The 21,955-nt window shown below is 41.0% G+C and overlaps 1 protein-coding gene across 1 annotated transcript in view; it reads left to right on the top strand.

Moving 5' to 3' along the window:
* Window positions 1–502: 502 nt before the first annotated feature.
* The window catches only part of LOC128639050 (NXPE family member 1-like), an 88,712-nt gene continuing 67,259 nt past the window's right edge, over window positions 503–21,955 (top strand). Inside the window, exons 1-2 of the mRNA XM_053691191.1 lie at window positions 503–1,167; window positions 8,823–8,887. Of these exons, the coding sequence (XP_053547166.1) occupies window positions 503–1,167; window positions 8,823–8,887 (730 nt within the window). The remainder of the gene's footprint in view (window positions 1,168–8,822; window positions 8,888–21,955) is intronic.

The following is a 21,955-nucleotide window of genomic DNA, read 5'->3' as shown; positions in this document are numbered from 1 at the left end:
CTGGTATTACTCCGTGGAGTGCTAATATGCTAATATGAAAGTATATTGCAATTTTTTTTAAATAATTTATATTAATATCTTGAGGTGTTTAATGTCATTTTAAGATGAATAGGAAAATTGCATTATTGTGCATGCCCATGCCAGATGTATTCTCCCTTGCAAGTCCTGGGACAAGCATCCTGAATGGCTGCTTAAAGTCTCTTTACAGTGGGGTGTGAATACTAAGGAAATTTGAGGTAAAATATCTTAATTTTGTTAAATAGAGATTTTCAGGTGATATTTTCTAGTCAGCTTTTTACAGCTATTCTGCATCAATTCATGTGATTCAACATTTGGGTATGATGTCCCTTTAATGATAAATACTGATTTATTTTTTATTCAAAGTCTAAAATATATTTTACTTCTTTAAAAAAAATAATTTGCAAATGCTAACACTCTTTGACTCTAAAATGTTTAGTCTTGGTCTAATTTCACTATATTATCATATCTACAAACTCAGCTCATGCACTACAGAGCACCCAGCAGATCTGAACTTAAAGATGTTGACTTAATTAATCAGATTCTCAGTGACATAAATAACAGTATCCCCAGTATCATTGTCACCAACTTGAACACCACCACCTGTGCTACAAAGTGTCGAGTCCAGATCTTGGATACTGCACAAAAATACTCTGTTGGAGACTTTTTAACAGTTCAAGTGGAAATGTTTGATTATCTGGGCCAAAGGAAGACCTATGGTGGAGACTTCTTCAGGGCCAGAATTTATTCCACTAAACTTAAGGCAGGGGCATCTGGGACTGTTCGTGATTTTAATAATGGCACCTACCATGTCTACTTCACTCTATTTTGGGAAGGTGATGTGACAATATCAATTCTTTTAATGCATCCAAGTGAAGGAGTGTCAGCTTTATGGAAAGCAAGAAACATGGGATATAAAAATATTTTCTATACAGGAAAATTTCTCAACAAAACCAAAGAGGTTCATACAGAATGTGGATATATTCTGGATTCTCCAGAAGGAAAATGTGAGTACTCAGATAAGAGAAAGGAAGAACACTTTTACTGCATCAAGCCTCCAGGAGTGCCTTGTGAGGCCCTGATAGCTATGAAGAGCAACAACAGACCCCATACATATCTCAGCAACTTGGAAAAAGGTCTCTTCAATGGGTATGTAAAGAATGGATCATTAGTATCTCACAAAGGGCTAGATTACGAGTGGAGCACTATTTATCACCCCCATTCACTCACTAACTACACTCGACTTCAGATTACAAGTTGAAAGTAAACAAATTTTACACTTGCGCAAAAAAAACAGTTAGCTTATCATGAAAGTGTTAACGTACTCCCTCATAGACTTCAATTGAGTGCAAAAGGCCGAAATAAAACCTAATACCCACACTTGCTCACTAACCTGAATTGCCACAAGCCTTATACTCTAATAACCCCTAAACTGCCACATAGCCCACTGCAAAGTACCACACTACACTATTGACCCCTAAACTGCTATACCCCACATTGCAAAGTACCCGCTACACTATTGACCCCTAAATGGCCACACCCCCACATCGCAAAATACCTGCTTCACTATAAACCCCTAAATTGCTACACCCACACACCATTCTGTGCTACTAACTTCTAAATCACCACAACCCCCCATTGCATAGTACTCCTAAACTCTAAACCCCCCCCCATACCAACCAAAACCCCTAAGTTACATTACAGAAAATAAAAAATGTACCAATACAAAAAAAAAAAACAGTATGCCTCTTTAAAAGCTAAAGCCCCACTTAAAAAAAAACCCATTCCAAAATAAAAAACCCTATACTAACACTAAAATAAACTTTAGCAATAGCCATTAGAAGAGCTTTATGTAGGGCATTACCCTAGTAATCTGATTTAGCTCTTTTTCACCAAGAACTACCCAATTCTTCAATACAAGTAACCCCCGACCCCCCCCAAAAAAAAAACTAATCTAAAAATTTGGTAGGGCAGTGCCCTAAAGCTATTTTTCTAAAAAAGCAAAAAAACTAACAAAAAAAACCCAACAAAAAAACTACCACTAAACCAAAAAGTTTGTACTCACCAAACTTGAATCTAGTTCCTACTTGATCGCCAACTCCTCTTCTATCCTGGCAGCGGTGCTCTTCTATCTTAGGGGGTGGTAGGCCTTTTTTTTAAAAAAAAAAAAAATTGGGGGGTATTTTTTTTCTGTAATGTAAGGTTTTTTAGTTTAAGTAATATTAGCTTTATTATGTACTTGTTTTTTTTTTGGTAACTTAGGTGATGTTAGGTTAGGGGGGTTAAAGGGTAGTGGGTACTTCGTGATGGGGGTTGTGGCAGATTAGGAGTTAATAGTTTAGAGAAGTACTTTACAATGTGAGGTTGTAGTGTTTTAGGGGTTAATAGTGTAGTGGGTACTTTGTGATTTGGGTTGTGGCGGTTCAGGGGTTCAAGCTGTGTAAAAAGTTTGATTGTTAAATGCGATTTCGTTCGAGCAATCGCATTTACTTGCAACTTGTAATACGAGTGCACCTTGACGCTCATCACCACCAATAGAAAATAAAGGGGTCATAAATGACCCCAAGTTCACGCAAAGAAATGTGTATTTTTTTAAACAGTGCGCCACTTGTAATATGGATTTGACAGTAAAAAACACTGAAATCTTGCGATAGTGTTAATGCTCCTTGCGCTAACAATAGTGCGCCACTTGTAATCTGCCCCTAAATGGCTTAAAAGAGGCTTAAGTTTTCCCATTACTATTAAATTATTGCTCTACATCTGCATCAGACACTTAACAGCATAAATCTTGGATTTTTTCTTTTCTTTATACAGAATTTTTTATTTTATGCACAAGCTAGTGCATATAGCTTTATCATGAAAACATTTATTATTTTTCTGCCATATTCATATAATTGTGATTATCTTTATAGATTAAAGGGATATAAAATCACCCAAATAATTCAGAATTCAGATAAAGCATAGAATTTTAAACAACTCTCCAATTTACTTCTATTATTAAATTTGCTTTGTTGCCTCAGTATAATTTGTTGAAGGAGCTGCAATATACTATTGTGAGCTAGCTTAACTTATTTTATATTTTATTCTTCATTTTGGGTTTTGCTGAATAGTACAAGTGCGGTGTACAGTTTCATAGCATGGATGAGAACAAACAGTACCTATAATCCAGTCCACTTATGCTAAATGATTATTATTTGATTGCAGAATAGGAAAAAGTAAAAGAGAGGGGAGAAGAGGGAGTGGAAACACAAAGGAAGAGTTAGTCCCTTTTAGAGATAAAAACAACCTAGTAGAAAGGTGATTGCAATTTCTATGTCACCTGCTACCTAGTGGGACCCCTCATTAAAAAAGGGTGAATTTCCCTCTCTCAAATAAGGGTCTCATTCCTTTCTCAGTACAGCAAATTGTAAGATAGAGGCTGCATAATGCCACCCACTCCTTACAAAAAGTCCTTGGCATTCAGTTGGACAAGAAACCAGCGTTTCTTACAATGATCACCTTCATCCAACAGGGACAAATTACACCTGTTATGGAAAGAGAAACCACACCTCTTTCTCTAGGTAAATAAGGAAAAAGACATAGGGGTAAATTTATTAAGCAGCGGATGCTTCTTCAGAGCCTCATGATTTTAGGCTCACCTGAAACGGAAGTTAAGAAGCAGCGGTCATAAGATCGGATGATTGACTGCCACTGCTAGCGGTTGATTGGCCGTGAATCTGCAGGGGGTGGTATTGCACCAGCAGTTCACATGAACTGCTGGTGCCATGATAAATGCCGACAGCATATGCTGTCGGCATTTATCGATGTGCAGCGGACATGATACGCTACATAGTATCATGTCCGCTCACACTTTAGTAAATTTACCCCTATGTCTGCTCGCACTTTAGTAAATTTACCCCTATGTCCGCTCGCACTTTAGTAAATTTACCCCTATGTCCGCTCGCACTTTAGTAAATTTACCCCTATGTCCGCTCGCACTTTAGTAAATTTACCCCTATGTCCACTCGCACTTTAGTAAATTTACCCCTATGTCCACTCGCACTTCAGTAAATTTACCCCTAGGGCCTCTAGTTATCAACGTGTCTACCTCAAATACGCTGGAATTCCGCAGCGTATTTGAGGCGAGGCTGATTCGCCTTAGTTATCAAGCCCTAGATACCGGCAAAAGTAGAATTTAGTGACGTAAGCTTCGATCCGCCGGACTCAGTCCAACACAGATTGATTCTTACGTCACTACAGATGTTCCGCACACAAGTGCGGCACAATCTGACTACTTTTGCTAGTTATCAAAAAACTAGCAGGTACGCTCAGCACTTTTCCGGCCCAGAGTACCTGGTTTTCAAACCGCCGCCCCTGGAGGCGGCGGATCCCATAGGAATCAATGGGAGTCTGACCATAGCGAAAGCTCATGTTCGCTGCTGCCAGACATCCCATTGATTCCTATGGGAGCTGTCTACACCTAGCACCCTAACATGTACCCCGAGTCTAAACACCCCTAATCTGCCCCCCTTACACCGCCGCAACTAAATAAAGTTTTTACCCCCTAAACCGCCGCTCCTGGACCCCGCCGCAACTATAATAAACTGATTAACCCCTAAACCGCCGCTCCCGATCCCCGCCGCAACTATAATAAATATGTTAACCCCTAAACCGCCGCTCCCGGTCCCCGCCGCAACTATAATATATGTATTAACCCCTAAACCGCAGCTCCCGGACCTCGCCGCCACCTACATTATACCTATTAACCCCTATCCTGCCCCCCCTACACCGCCGCCACTATAATAAATTTATTAACCCCTATCCTGCGGATCCCGGACCTCGCCGCAACTAAATAAATAGTTTAACCCTTAACCGCCGCTCCCGGACCCCGCCAAACCAAATAAACTTATTAACCCCTAATCTGCCCCCCTATACCGTCGCCACCTATAATAAATTTATTAACCCCTATCCTGCCCCCCCTACACAACCACCACTGTAATAAAATTATTAATCCCTATCCTGCCCCCCCTACACCGCCGCAACTCTAATAAAATTATTAAACCCTAAACCTAAGTCTAACACTAACCCTAACACCCCCTAACTTAAATATTAATTAAATAAATCTAAATAATATTTCTCTTATTAACTAAATTAATCCTATTTAAAACTAAATACTTACCTTTAAAATAAACCCTAATATAGCTACAATATAAATAATAATTATATTCTAGCTATCTTAGGATTTATTTTTATTTTACAGGCAACTTTCAATTTATTTTAACTAGGTACAATAGCTATTAAATAGTTATTAACTATTTAATAGCTACATAGCTAAAATAAAGAGAATTGTACCTGTAAATTAAAAACTAACCTAAGTTACAATTACACCTAACACTACACTATACTTTAATAAATTATTCCTAATTAAAACTAAATACTTACCTGTAAAATAAACCCTAAGATAGCTACAATTTAATTAATAATTACATTGTAGCTATTTTAGGATTTATATTTATTTTACAGGTAACTTTGTATTTATTTTAGCTAGTTAGAATAGTTATTAAATAGTTATTAACTATTTAATAACTACCTAGCTAAAAGAAATACAAAATTACCTGTAAAATAAATCCTAACCTAAGTTACAATTAAACATAACACTACACTATCATTAAATTAATTAAATTAATTAGCTACAAATAACTACAATTAAATACAATTAAATAAACTAACTAAAGTACAAAAAATAAAAAAGCTAAGTTACAAAAAATAAAAAAAATAAGTTACAAACATTTAAAAAATATTAAAACAATTTTAAGCTACTTACACCTAATCTAAGCCCCCTAATAAAATAACAAAGCCCCCCAAAATAAAAAAATCCCTACCCTATTCTACATTAAAAAGTAAACAGCTCTTTTGCCTTACCAGCCCTTAAAAGGGCCTTTTGCGGGGCATGCCCTAAAGAAAACAGCTCTTTTGCCTGTAAAATAAAAATACAACACCCCCCCAACATTAAAACCCACCACCCACATACCCCTAATCTAACCCAAACCCCCTTAAATAAACCTAACACTACCCCCCTGAAGATCATCCTACCTTGAGCCGTGTTCAGCCAGCCGACCACCGATGGAACCGAAGAGGAGATCCGGAGCGGCAGAAGTCATCATCCAGGCAGCGCTGAAGAAGTCTTCCATCCGATAGAAGTCTTCATCCAGGAGCCATCTTCAGAGGAGCCTACGCGGATCCATCCTCTTCTTCTCGCTGACTAATGACGAATGACGGTACCTTTAAGTGACATCATCCAAGATGGCGTCACTCGAATTCCGATTGGCTGATAGGATTCTATCAGCCAATCGGAATTAAGGTAGAAAAATCTGATTGGCTGATTGAATCAGCCAATCAGATTCAAGTTCAATCCGATTGGCTGATTGGTTCAGCCAATCGGAATTCGAGTGACGCCATCTTGGATGACGTCACTTAAAGGTACCATCATTCGTCGTTAGTCGTCGGGAAGAAGAGGATGGATCCGCGTAGACTCCTCTGAAGATGGCTCTGCTCCGCTCCGGATGGATGAAGATTGAAGACGCCGCCTGGATGAAGACTTCTATCGGATGGAAGACCTCTTCAGCGCCGCCTGGATGATGACTTCTGCCGCTCCGGATCTCCTCTTCGGTTCCATCGGTGGTCGGCTGGCTGAACACGGCTCAAGGTAGGATGATCTTCAGGGGGGTAGTGTTAGGTTTATTTAAGGGGGTTTGGGTTAGATTAGGGGTATGTGGGTGGTTGGTTTTAATGTTGGGGGGGTGTTGTATTTTTATTTTACAGGCAAAAGAGCTGTTTTCTTTGGGGCATGCCCCGCAAAAGGCCCTTTTAAGGGCTGGTAAGGCAAAAGAGCTGTTTACTTTTTAATGTAGAATAGGGTAGGGATTTTTTTTATTTTGGGGGGCTTTGTTATTTTATTAGGGGGCTTAGATTAGGTGTAAGTAGCTTAAAATTGTTGTAATATTTTTTAAATGTTTGTAACTTATTTTTTTTTATTTTTTGTAACTTAGCTTTTTTTTATTTTTTGTACTTTAGTTTATTTAATTGTATTTAATTGTAGTTATTTGTAGCTAATTAATTTAATTAATTTAATGATAGTGTAGTGTTAGGTTTAATTGTAACTTTGGTTAGGATTTATTTTACAGGTAATTTTGTATTTCTTTTAGCTAGGTAGTTATTAAATAGTTAATAACTATTTAATAACTATTCTAACTAGCTAAAATAAATACAAAGTTACCTGTAAAATAAATATAAATCCTAAAATAGCTACAATTTAATTATTAATTACATTGCAGCTATCTTAGGGTTTATTTTACAGGTAAGTATTTAGTTTTAAATAGGAATAATTTATTAAAGTATAGTATAGTGTTAGGTGTAATTGTAACTTAGGTTAGTTTTTATTTTACAGGTAAATTTCTCTTTATTTTAGCTATGTAGCTATTAAATAGTTAATAACTATTTAATAGCTATTGTACCTAGTTAAAATAAATTGAAAGTTGCCTGTAAAATAAAAATAAATCCTAAGATAGCTACAATATAATTATTATTTATATTGTAGCTATATTAGGGTTTATTTTAAAGGTATTTAGTTTTAAATAGGATTAATTTAGTTAATAAGAGAAATATTATTTAGATTTATTTAATTAATATTTAAGTTAGGGGGGTGTTAGGGTTAGTGTTAGACTTAGGTTTAGGGGTTAATAATTTTATTAGAGTTGCGGTGGTGTAGGGGGGGCAGGATAGGGTTTAATAATTTTATTATAGTGGCGGCGGTGTAGGGGGGGCAGGATAGGGGTTAATAAATTTATTATAGGTGGCGACGGTGTAGGGGGGGCAGATTAGGGGTTAATAAGTTTAAGATAGGTTGCGGCGGGGTCCGGGAGCGGCGGTTTAGGGGTTAAACTATTTATTTAGTTGCGGCGAGGTCCGGGATTCGCAGGATAGGGGTTAATAAATTTATTATAGGTGGCGGCGGTATAGGGGGGGCAGGATAGGGGTTAATAGGTATAATGTAGGTGGCGGCGGTGTCCAGGAGCGGCGGTTTAGGGGTTAATACATTTATAAGAGTTGCGGCGGGGTCTAGGAGTGGTGGTTTAGGGGTTAATACATTTATAAGAGTTGCGGCGGGGTCTAGGAGCGGCGGTTTAGGGGTTAGTAGCTTTATTTACTTGCGGGGGCCTCCGGAGGCGCCGGTATAGGGGGTAGAACAGTGTAGTTAGTGTGGGTGCTTAGTGACAGCTTGTCAATAAAGCTGTCAAAAAGCCGAAGAGCAGCGAGATCGGATTAGTGACAACTATCACAATCCACTGCTCATCGCCCCGTACTTGGTGCACGGCTTTTTGACAGCTTTTTTGATAACTTAGGCAAACGTATTCAGGTCCGCGGCGGCGATGGTAGGCGAGCTTAGGCGGGCGTATTGGAACGCCGAAGGCAGGTAAAGTAGACAGCTTGATAACTACCCCTCTATGTCCACTCGCACTTTAGTAAATTTACCCCTATGTCCGCTCACACTTTAGTAAATTTACCCCTATGTCCGCTCGCACTTTAGTAAATTTACCCCTATGTCCGCTCGCACATTGTTAAATATGACTTATTATGTTTGTTATGTCCTCGGGTAAAACATTTCTCGTAAAAGCATATGCTATAGCCTGTTCTGCTGTGCATCTGTTCCTTCTGTATATTTTTATTATTTCAAATAGTTTTATTGAAGATTTTAAAATCTCTATCCACAATATGCAATCAACACATTTTTTTTTTATTAATAACAGTTGATCTGTGTTTTTTAGGGGGTCTAATATGGCTGTAGAAATTGCTAAAGAGCTGAAAATAGTCATGGTTCAAAAGAGTCAAAGTAAGTTATTTTTCTTTGTACTTCTTGGATGTTTTGACTGCTATTGTAAAAAATAATTTCCTAAAAAGTGTGATTGTGTGTAAATAGTGCCCTAAATTATTTTACTTAAAGTGATAAGAAAGTCAAAATTAATATTGCATGATTCAGATAGAGCAGGTAATTTTAAGACACTTTTAAATTCACTTCTATTTTCAAATGTGCTTTGTTTTCTTCGTATCCCTTGTTGAAAAGGAATATGCACAGATCCTACACCCATGGGAGCTGCTGCTGATTGGTGCCTGCACACATTTGCCTCTTGTTATTGGCTAACTAGATCTGTTCAGCTAGCTGTCAGTAGTGATGTCGCGAACCTAAAATTTTGCGTTCGCGAACGGTGGACGCGAACTTCCGCTAATGTTCGCGAACGGGCGAACCGGGCGAACCGCCATTGACTTCAATGGGCAGGCGAATTTTAAAACCCACAGGGACTCTTTCTGGCCACAATAGTGATGGAAAAGTTGTTTCAAGGGGATTAACACCTGGACTGTGGCATGCCGGAGGGGGTTCCATGGCAAAACTCCCACGGAAAATTACATAGTTGATGCAGAGTCTGGTTTTAAGCCATAAAGGGCATAAATCACCTAACTTTCCTAAATTGTTTGGAATAACATGCTTTAAAACATCAGGTATGATGTTGTATCGATCAGGTAGTGTAAGGGTTACGCCCGCTTCACAGTGACAGACCAAACTCCCTGTTTAACGCACCGCAAACAACCGCAAACAGTCCATTTGCACAACCACGAGATCGATAGATTTGATAGATAGATACATAGATTACATAGATCAATAGATGCAATATACATTTGATAGATATGAATTACATAGATCAAAAGATGCAATATACATTTGATAGATACGAATTACATGGATCAAAAGATGCAATATACATTTGATAGATACGAATTACATCAATAGATGCAATATACATTTGATAGATACCAATTACATAGATCAAAAGATGCAATATACATTTGATAGATATGAATTACATAGATCAATAGATGCAATATAAATTTGATAGATACGAATTCCATAGATCAATAGATGCAATATACATTTGATAGATACGAATTGCATAGATCAATAGATGCAATATACATTTGATAGATACCAATTACATAGATCAAAAGATGCAATATACATTTGATAGATACGAATTACATAGATCAAAAGATGCAATTTACATTTGATAGATACAAATTACATAGATCAAAAGATGCAATATACATTTGATAGATACGAATTGCATAGATCAATAGATGCTAAAAATTTATAGTTAGATAAATTTGATAGATAAATAGCTAATTTGAAAGATATATAATTTCCCAGACAGAGAATTACAAAGACATGCGGTTTGTGACCCATGGTAAGGTTACTTCCTTTTGCACAATCGAGTATACCAGTTGCAGAGGTTCTGACCCTGCATTCTGGCTGCACCTCTCCCTGCAAGAGAGATCTGTTACAGAGTCTGTGGGCCTGTATGCAAAGAGCTGGCCTGCCTGAAAGGAGCAGCATGGCAGAGGGGATGATACCTGCCAAGAAAGAGCTGCAGGGCAGAGAGGACGCTACCTGACTGGGAGTCCACTGAGACCAGCCCAGCTGAGGGAGATACACCCGCTGGCTTGACCCCGGTCTCAGCAACTATATCTCTGGTCCCACTATCCGGTGGCCACCCCTGGGTTTGGACAGAGGAAGGGAGACCCCCTAGTGGAGTACCGCTACATCCGGGAGATGGAAAACTATGTTTGGACACCCAGTACAGGTCGTTTTCCTTCAGCCTTTTTATACGAGGGTCCCCGACCCTCAACAGGCACAACAGCATGAAAGACCACATATGCCATCCTTTTGCACAATCGAGTACAGGTATGGCATCGATTTTAGGAACCCGGAGATAATTTTTAGGAACCAGGAGATGGAAAAAGATGCTTGGACACCCAGTACAGGTTGTTCTCCTTCAGTCTTTTTATACGAGTGTCCCCGACCCTCAACAGGCACAACAGCATGAAAGACCACATATGCCATCCTTTTGCACAGTTGAGTACAGGTATGGCATCGATTTTAGGAACCCGGAGATAATTTTTAGGAACCGGGAGATGGAAAAAGATGCTTGGACACCCAGTACAGGTCGTTCTCCTTCAGCCTTTTTATACGAGGGTCCCCGACCCTCAACAGGCACAACAGAATGAAATACCACATATGCCATCCTTTTGCACAATCGAGTACAGGTATGGCATCGATTTTAGGAACACAGAGATAATTTTTAGGAACCGGGAGATGGAAAAAGATGCTTGGACACCCAGTACAGGTCGTTCTTCTTCAGCCTTTTTATACGAGGGTCCCCGACCCCAAACAGGCACGACAGCATGAAAGACCCCATATGCCATCACTTCCTTTTGCACAATCGAGTACAGGTATGGCATCGTTTTTAGGAACCCGGAGATCATTTTTAGGAACCGGGAGATGAAAAAAGATGCTTGGTCGGTCCTCCTACTTCAAATTTGGGGCACTGCGCGTGCAATCTACTGTGCCACCAGATATGAGTGGTGTGTTAAGTAGTACTATTCTTAACAGTTTAATCCCTGTTATGTGCCTTTTTTTTGGTTTGGGTTTTGTAGCCACAGTGCAGCACCAGAGGCCAGAAAAATTAGGTATGTACAAATGCCTGAAAAATTAGCTATTGTTGCAGCTGCTGCTGTAGCAGCGGCCAGAAAAATTGATGTTTGTTTGACAGTTAGAAAGTGCCCTAAAACATTGCGGCTTGAAACCTAGTTGTTGGCGTTTAAGTCACGCAAGTCATCCGGCATTCGAAGATAAAATACAGCAGCGTGTGTACCATTTGTAGCCCAAGGCAGCTCATCTCATCAGGCCTTTTTTACTCTAATGTATCGCACAATGTCAGTCCCTTCGGGATCCATCCCTCATTCATTTTAATAAAGGTGAGATAATCAAGACTTTTTTGACCTAGGCGACTTCTCTTCTCAGTGAAAATACCTCCTGCTGCACTCAAGGTCCTTTTTGACAGGACACTTGAAGCGGCGCAGACCAGAAGTTTGATTGCAAATTGGGATAGCTCAGGCCACAGGTCAAACCTGCACACCCAGTAGTCAAGGGGTCCATCGCTCCTCAGAGTGTCGAGATCCGCAGTTAATGCTAGGTAGTCTGCTACCTGTCGGTTGAGTCTTTCTCTGAGGCTGGATCCCGAAGGGCTGTGGCGATGCATAGGAGTTAAAAAGGTCCGCATGTCCTCCATCAACAACACGTCTGGAAAGCGTCCAGTCCTTGCCGGCATGGTTGTGGGAGGAGGAGGATTACTTTCATCTCTTCCCCTGTTAGATTCCCGTTGTGCTGTGACATCACCCTTATACGCTGTGTAAAGCATACTTTTTAATTTATATTTGAACTGCTCCATCCTTTCCGACTTGCAGGAATTGGGTAACATTTCAGTAACTTTATGCTTATACCGGGGGTCTAGTAGCGTGGACACCCAGTACAGGTCGTTCTCCTTCAGCTTTTTTATACGAGGGTCCCTCAACAGGCACAACAGCATGAAAGACCCCATTTGCACAAGGTTGGATGCCGAGCTAATCATGTCCCGTTCCTCGTCCTCAGTGATCTCACTGAAGGTATCTTCTTCCCCCCAGCCACGTACAACACCACGGGTACCAGATAGGTAACAACAACGAGCACCCTGGGATGCCTCTTGTGCTTGGTCTTCCTCCTCCTCCTCCTCAAAGCCACATTCCTCCTCTGACTCCTCTTACTCATAATCCTCTTCCTGCGTTGCCGCTGGTCCAGCAAGTGATGCTGATAAGGCTGTTTCTGGTGGTGATGGAGACCACAACTCTTCCTCTTCACGCTCATCTACGGTCTGATCCAGCACTCTTTGCAGGGCACGCTCCAGGAAGAAAACAAATGGTATGATGTCACTGATGGTGCCTTCGGTGCGACTGACTAGGTTTGTCACCTCCTTGAAAGGACGCATAAGCCTACAGGCATTGCGCATGAGCGTCCTGTAACGTTGCAAAAAAATCCCCAGCTCCCCAGAGGCTGTCCTAGCACCCCGGTCATACAAATACTCGTTAACAGCTTTTTCTTGTTGTAGCAGGTGGTCGAACATTAGGAGTGTTGAATTCCAACGTGTCGGGCTGTCGCAAATCAAGCTCCTCACTGGCAGGTTGTTTCGCCGCTGGATATCTGACAAGTCGCCATGGCCGTGTAGGAACGCCTGAAATGGCCACACACCTTCCTGGCCTGCTTCAGGATGTCCTGTAAGCCTGGGTACTTATGCACAAAGCGTTGTACAATCAGATTACACACATATGCCATGCACGGCACATGTGTCAACTTGCCCAATTTCAATGTCGCCACCAAATTACTTCCATTGTCAGAAACAACTTTGCCAATCTCCAGTTGGTGCGAAGTCAGCCACTGATCCACCTGTGCGTTCAGGGCGGACAAGAGTGCTGGTGCGGTGTGACTCTCGGCTTTCAGGCAAGTCAACCCCAAGACGGCGTGACACTGCCGTATCCGGGATATTGAATAGTACCTGGGGAGCTGGGGGGGTGCCGTTGATGTGGAGCAAGACGCAGCAGCAGAAGAGGACTCAGCCGAGGAAGAGGTTATGGAAGAGGATGGAGTAGAAGGAGTAGAGGAGGTAGCAGCAGGCCTGCCTGCAAGTCGGGGCAGTGTCACCAACTCCTCTGCAGAGAGACGCATTCCATGCTTGTCAGCCGTCAGCAGGTTTACCCAATGCACAGTGTAGGTGATATACCTGCCCTGACCATGCTTTGCAGACCAGCTATCAGTGGTCAGATGGACCCTTGCCCCAACACTGTGTGCCAGACATGCCATTACTTCCTTTTGCACAATCGAGTACAGGTTGGGGATTGCCTTTTGTGAAAAGAAATTTTGGCTGGGTACCTTCCACTGCGGTGTCCCAATAGCAACAAATTTTTTGAACGCCTCAGACTCCACCAGCTTGTATGGTAAAAGTTGGCGGGCTAAGAGTTCAGACAAGCCAGCTGTCAGACGCCGGGCAAGGGGGTGACTTTGGGAAATTGGCTTCTTACACTCAAACATGTCCTTGACAGACACCTGACTGTGGGCAGATGACCAGGAACTGCTACCTAAGAGAGACTGAGTGGCGGATGGTTGAGAGGGGGCAAGGAGGACAGCAGTGGTTGACGTGGCTGAAGATGCTGGACCAGGAGGAGGATGGCGGCTTTGAGTTTGTGTGCTGCTTCTACTCATGTGTTCATCCCATCAGCGTTTGTGATGTGAGACCATGTGCCTTCGCAAAGCAGTTGTACCTAGGTGGGTGTTGGACTACCCACGACTCAGTTTCTTTTGGCACAGGTTGCAAATGGCATCGCTGTTGTCAGAGGCAGACACACAAAAAAGATTGTAGATTGGCGTGCTGTCTGGCTGACCCCGGGTGCCGATGCATGCTGTCTGACTGTGCCACTAGCTCCTTGCGACGACCTCCCCCTGCTTCCAACTCGTCTCCTCCTCCTCTCTGTCTCCCCATCTGAACTTTACCCCTCTACTTCTTCTCTTCTAGCAGGCACCCACGTGACATCCACGGACGCATCATCATCAACCGCTTCACTTGTATCTGACAAATCAACAAAGGAAGCAGCAGCGGGTACAACATCACCATCATCATCACACCGTACGTCCATGTCTGTAATGCTGCCTGACTGAGACATATCACTGTTATCTACATCCTCTGTCAATGATGGTTGCGCATCACTCATTTCTTCCAACTGATGTGTCAATAACTCCTCTGACAGATCAAGTGAAGCGGCTGTGGTGCTAGTGTTGGTGGTGGCGGCAGGCAGGCAGGTGAGTGGCACTGGTCACTTGAGAGGTGCCCGAAGCTTAGCTGGAGGTGGATGGTGCGTCAAGGTTAGGAGCGGAAGCTGAAGAAGATTGGGTGTCCTGTGTTAGCCATTCAACTAGGTCCTCCTCAGAACTTTTCTCGTTCATGGCACGTGGCCTCTGAACACTGTGCATTATTGTAGGGTCAAAGGGAATCACAGCACCACGACCACGATGGCACCTGCGGGGTGGCCTGCCTCTGCCTGTCATTTTTTTTTTTAAATGTAGACTTACACTACTATTAAACAAAATATGAGTGGTGGCACTGGGCAAGTGGGCACAGTATACGCTGTGAGCCTGACACAAAAAAGCAGACTGATGTTTCACAATCCAAAAAGTTTATTTTTTTTAAATGTACACTTACACTACTATTAAACAAGATATGAGTGGTGGCACTGGGCAAGTGGGCACAGTATACGCTGTGAGCGTGACACAAAAAAAGCAGACTGATGTTTCACAGTCAAATGTTTATTTTTTAAATATTTACACTACTGTTACAACAAATATGAGTGGTGCCACTAACATGGCAACTGGGCCTGGCACACACGCTGGCAGGCAGGCAAATGCAATAAGATTACAATAGCAGACTGATGTTTCACAGTCCAAATTTTTTTTATTTTAAATATTTACACTACTGTTACAACATATATGATTGGTGGCACTAGTTGGCAAGTTGGCCTGGCACACACGCTGGCAGACAGGCAACTTCAATTAGATTACACTAGCAGACTGATGTTTCACAGTCAAAAAAGTTTTTTTTTAAATATTTACACTACTGTTATAACAAATATGATTGGTGGCTCTAGTTGGCAAGTGGGCCTGGCACACACGCTGGCAGGCAGGCAACTGCAATTAGATTACACTAGCTGAATGATGTTTCACAGTCCAAAAAGTATTTTTTTTAAATATTTACAATACTGTTATAACAAATATGATTGGTGGCACTAGTTGGCAAGTGGGCCTGGCACACACGCTGGCAGGCAGGCAACTGCAATTCGATTGCACTAGCAGACTGATGTTTCACAGTCAAAAAAGTTTTTTTTTTAAATATTTACACTACTGTTACAACAAATATGAGTGGTGCAACTAACTTGGCAAGTGGCCTGGCACACACGCTGGCAGGCAGGCAACTTCAATTAGATTACAATAGCAGACTGATGTTTCACGGTCAAAAAACATTTTTTTAAAATATTTACACTACTGGTATAACAAATATGAGTGGTGGCACTAGTTGGCAAGTGGGCCTGGCAAACACGCTGGCAGGCAGGCAACTGCAATTAGATTGCACTAGCTGACTGATGTTTCACAGTCAAAAAAGTTTTTTTAAGAAATATTTACCCTACTGTTACAACAAATATGAGTGCTGCAACTAACTTGGCAAGTTGGCCTGGCACACACGCTGGCAGGCAGGCAACTTCAATTAGATTACACTAGCAGACTGATGTTTCACAGTCAAAAAAGTTTTTTTTAAAAATATTTACACTACTGTTATAACAAATATGATTGGTGGCACTAGTTGGCAAGTGGGCCTGGCACACACGCTGGCAGGCAGGCAACTGCAATTCGATTGCACTAGCAGACTGATGTTTCACAGTCAAAAAAGTTTTTTTTTTTAAATATTTACACTACTGTTACAACAAATATGAGTGGTGCCACTAACTTGGCAAGTGGGCCTGGCACACACGCTGGCAGGCAACTTCAATTAGATTACAATAGCAGACTGATGTTTCACAGTCAAAAAAGTTTTTTTTTTAAAATATTTACACTACTGTTATAACAAATATGAGTGGTGGCACTAGTTGGCAAGTGGGCCTGGCAAACACGCTGGCAGGCAGGCAACTGCAATTAGATTGCACTAGCTGACTGATGTTTCACAGTCAAAAAAGTTTTTTTTTTCAATATTTACACTACTGTTACAACAAATATGATTGGTGGCACTAGTTGGCAAGTGGGCCTGGCACACATGCTGGCAGACAGGCAACTTCAATTAGATTACACTAGCAGACTGATGTTTCACAGTCAAAAAAGTTTTTTTTAAAATATTTACACTACTGTAAATTAAATAACACTAGCAGACTGAAGTAGAAAATTGTTTTAACAAAATTTACACTAATGTTACTACAGATAGGAGTGGTGGCACTGAGGATGGAAGTAGGCACAGTATATGCTGGGAGCCTGACACACAGGCCTAATGGAAAATGAAATTAGATTACATTAGCAAACTGATGTAAACGTTTTTTTTTTTTTTAAATTTACACTAATGTTACACCAGATATCAGTGCTGGCACAGAGCAATTAATCACAGTATATGCTGTGAGCCTGACACACGCTGACAACCAGGCAACTGCAATTAGATTACAAAAAAAAAAAAAAAAGACTGAAGTTCTAGCCCTAAAAAGGGCTTTTTGGGGTGCTGTCCTTACAGCAGAGATTAGATGAGTCCTTCAGGACTGTAGTGGACACTAAATACACTAGCCTAGCTATCAATTTCCCTATAAAATAACCAGCAGCAGCACTAAACCTCCTCTCACTAAGAATGCAGGATCGTAATGAATCTAAAATGGCTGCTGCCCAGGAGCTGGGAGGGTCTGGGAGGGAATGTCTTCTGCTGATTGGCTGAAATGTGTCTGCAGACTGTGAGATACAGGGTCAAAGTTTCCTCAATGATGACGAATAGGGGGCGGATCGAACATCGCATATGTTCGCCCGCCGCGGCGAACGCGAACAAGCTAAGATCACCGGGAACTGTTCTCCGGCGAACTGTTCGCGACATCACTAGCTGTCAGTAGTGCAATGCTGTTCCTTCAGCAAAGGATAACAAGAGAATGAACCAAATTTGATAAGAGAAGTAAATTGGAAAGTTGTTTAAAATTGTATGTTCTATCTGAATCCTAAAATAAATTGTTTGGGTTTACTATCCGTTTAACATAACATGCAAAATCTGCATGCAATAATTGTTTAGTGCACAAAGTGCATGTTCTAATCATTGTGCAATTCTTGCATTACTGGTCCTAGCTAACTAAGGGGTTTATCACAGTCCAGCACTTGTTTCGGGGAGATAATGATTTCTGAATTTCCGGTATTGTCAGTGTGTTTTCCAGTGATCACAATCACCCATGTAGATACAAATCTATACCTCTCCAAAAACAACAAGATATAGTTATCTGTATCATTAAAGGGGTATAATAATACCCATATGCTAAATCACTTGAAAGTGATGCAGTATAACTGTAAAAAGCTGACAAGAAAATATTACATGAACATCTCTATGTAAAAAAATTAAGCTATCATATCTTCATTACATACATTTCTTCAGCTATAAGTTCTCTGGGAAAAGTTAAAGGGATATGAAACCCAAAATTTATTTTATAATTCAGATAGAGCATGCAATTCCATGCAACTTTCTAATTTAATCCTATTATCATTTATTTCTTTGTTCTCTTGGTATCTTTATTTGAGAAAGAAGAAATCTAAGCTTAGGAGCCAGCCCATTTTTGAGTCAGCACCTTGAGTAACACTTGCTAATTGGTGGCTACATATTGGCCCCTATTTATCAACCCGTCCACTTGCATTCGCCGGCACCAATACGCTCGCCTAAGATCGCCTAACATTGCTGCCGCGGACCTGAATACGCTCTCCAAAGTTACCAAAAAAGCTGTCAAAAAGCCACGCACCAAGTACGGGGCGATGAGCAGCGGACTATTGTTAACTGACATTCATTGATCTTGCTGCTCTTCGGCTTTTTCCCAACTTTATTGGTATCCTGTCACTAAACACCCACACTATACTATACTGTTTTACCCCTATACCGCTGCTCACGGACCCCTTAGGGTTTATTTTATAGGTAAGTATTTAGTTTTAAATAGGAATAATGTAGTTAATGATAGTAATTTTATTTATATTTATTTAAATTAGATTTAAGTTAGGGGGTGTTAGGGTTAGACTTAGGTTTAGGGGTTAATACATTTAATATAGTGGCGGCGACGTTGGGGACGGCAGATTAGGGGTTAATAAGTGTTATGTAGGTGGCGGCGGTGTAGGGGGGGGCAGATTAGGTGTTAATAAATGTTATGTAGGTGGCGGCGGTGTAGTGGGGCAGATTAGGGGTTATTAAGTGTTATGTAGGTGGCGGCGGTGTAGGGGGGACAGATTAGTGGTTAATAACACAATGTAGGTGGCTGCGGTGTAGGGGGGACAGATTAGTGGTTAATAACATAATGTAGGTGGCGGCGGTGTAGGGGGGCAGATTACGGGTTAATAAGTATAATGCAGGTGGCGGCGGTGGCGGGGCAGCAGATTAGGGGTTAATAAGTATAATGTAGGTGGCGGCAGTGGCGGGCAGCATATTAGGGGTTAATAAGTATAATGTAGGTGCAGCGGTGTTGGGGCTGCAGATTAGGGGTGTTTAGACTTGGGGTATATGTTAGGGTGTTAGGTGTAAACATAACTTTATTCTTCCATAGGAATCAATGGGATATCGGGCAGCAGCGAACATGAGCTTTGCTGCTTTCAGACCATTGATTCCTATGGCATCCGCCGCCAGGGGGGCGGTGGATTGAAAACCAGGTACGCTGGGCCGGAATAGTGCTGAGCGTACCTGGTAGATATTTGTTAACTTGCAAAAGTAGTCAGATAGTGCCGAATTTGCATTCGGAACATCTGTAGTGACGTAAGCATCAATCTGTGTCGGACTGAGACCGGCGGATCGTAGGTTACGTCACAAAATTCTACTTTTGCCGGTCTGTAGGCTTTGATAACTAAGGGGAATCAGGCTCACCTCAATTACGCTGCGGAATTCCAGCGTATTTGCGGTTGACAGCTTGATAAATAGGTTCCTTAGCCTCCGATCAACAAGCGCTACCCAGGTGCTAACCCAAAAATGGTCCAGCTCCTAATCTTACATTCCTGCTTTTTAAATAAAGAGAACAAAGAAAAATTGATAATAGGAGTAAATTAGAAAGTTGGCTTAAAACTGCTGCTCTATCCAAATCATGAAAAAAAACCATTTGGAGTTCATATCCCTTTAACTTTAAACTGCTGTCAGTTGCATGTTAAACAAAAAACAGCCAATCAGCTTTGTCAGTGCTGATGTCATACTTAGCTTAACTGTGATCTTGTGGGATTTTACTGAGATATTATGATATTTCATAGCAACCTTCCTTAAACGGAGGAGGGAAATAACATGACTGCGCTGCACATACCAGATGCACGTTCCTATACAAGTCCTGGGAATAGCCTCCTGATTGGCTGCTTAAAGTCCCTTTACAATGGAGACTGCAGGTGATATTTTCTAGGCATCATGTTTCTTTAATATAATAATATAATAAAATATAAAAGAAAATTAAATGTCCAGGACTAACAACAAAAAAGACAGTTACGTGAGTTTAAATATTGCATCACAAGCTAAAGAGCCTGTATGTTGATTGAACCATTTTAATAGTGTTCAGTGATGCTAATAGTTTACATGTGCAATCACTATCAATATATAATTTAGGTAAGACACAGAATTAGAATTGTAAATAGCCGTTTGTGCACACACTTATAGGCATTTTTGTACATTATTCATTTAAAGTCCACACATTTAGTGATGTCGCGAATAGTTCGCCGGCGAATAGTTCCTGGTGAACATAGCATGTTCGCGTTCGCCGCGAAGGGAGAACATATGCGATGTATGGTCCGCCCCCTATTCGTCATCATTGAGTAAACTTTGACCCTGCACCTCACAGTCAGCAGACACATTCCAGCCAATCAGCAGCAGACCCTCCCTCCCAGACCCTCCCACCTCCTGGACAGCATCCATTTTAGATTCATTTGGAAGCTGCATTCTTAGTGAGAGGAGGGACAGTGTAGCTGCTGCTGATTTAATAGGGAAATCGATAGCTAGGCTAGTGTATTCAGTATCCACTACAGTCCTGAAGGACTCATCTGATCTCTGCTGTAAGGACAGCACCCCAAAAAGCCCTTTTTAGGGCTAGAACATCAGTCTGCTTTTTTTTTTTTCCCTGTGTAATCTAATTGCAGTTGCCTGCCTGCCAGCGTGTGTGTCAGGCTCACAGCGTATACGGTGCCCACTTGCCCAGTGCCACCACTCATATCTGGTGTAACAGTAGTGTACATTTAAAAAAAACAACACTTTTTTGACTGTGAAATAATAGCAGTCAGTTTCCTTCACACCTGTGCGTTTCAGGGCCTGCCAGGGCACAGTGTCACACCAGTTGAACTCATATCTGGTGTAACAGTAGTGTACATTAACCCCTTAATGACCACAGCACTTTTCCATTTTCTGTCCATTTGGGACAAGGGCTATTTTTACATTTCTGCTGTGTTTGTGTTTAGCTGTAATTTTCCTCTTACTCGTTTACTGTACCCACACATATTATATTCCGTTTTTCTTGCCATTAAATGGACTTTCTAAAGATACCATTATTTTCATCATATCCTATAATTTACTATAAAAAAATGATAAAATATGAGGAAAAAAATTGAAAAAAACACACTTTTTCTAACTTTGACCCCAAAATCTGTTACTCATCTACAACCACCAAAAAACACCCATGCTAAATAGTTTCTAAATTTTGTCCTGAGTTTAGAAATACCCAATGTTTACATGTTCTTTGCTTTTTTTTGCAAGTTATAGGGCCATAAATACAAGTAGCACTTTGCTATTTCCAAACCATTTTTTTTCAAAATTAGCGCTACTTACATTGGAACACTGATATCTGTCAGGAATCCCTGAATAGCCATTGACATGTATATATTTTTTTAGAAGACATCCCAAAGTATTGATCTAGGCCCATTTTGGTATATTTCATGCCACCATTTCACCACCAAATGCGATCAAATAAAAAAAATTGTTCACTTTTTCACAAATTTGTTTACAAACTTTAGGTTTCTCACTGAAATTATTTACAAATAGCTTGTGCAATTATGGCATAAATGGTTGTACATTTTTCTCTGAGATCCCCTTTGTTCAGAAATAGCAGACATATATGGCTTTGACGTTGCTTTTTGATAATTAGAAGGCTGCTAAATGCCACTGCGCACCACACGTGTATTATGTCCAGCAGTGAAGGGGTTAATTAAGGAGCATGTAAGGAGCTTTTTGGGGTAATTTTAGCTTTAGTGTAGTGTAGTAGACAACCCAAAGTA

The sequence above is a fragment of the Bombina bombina genome, chromosome 8 (assembly GCF_027579735.1).
Source record: "Bombina bombina isolate aBomBom1 chromosome 8, aBomBom1.pri, whole genome shotgun sequence".
NCBI classification, from domain to species: Eukaryota; Metazoa; Chordata; class Amphibia; order Anura; family Bombinatoridae; genus Bombina; species Bombina bombina.
Note: the sequence above shows the minus strand (reverse complement) of the source record. Positions and strands in the feature narration are given on the sequence as shown.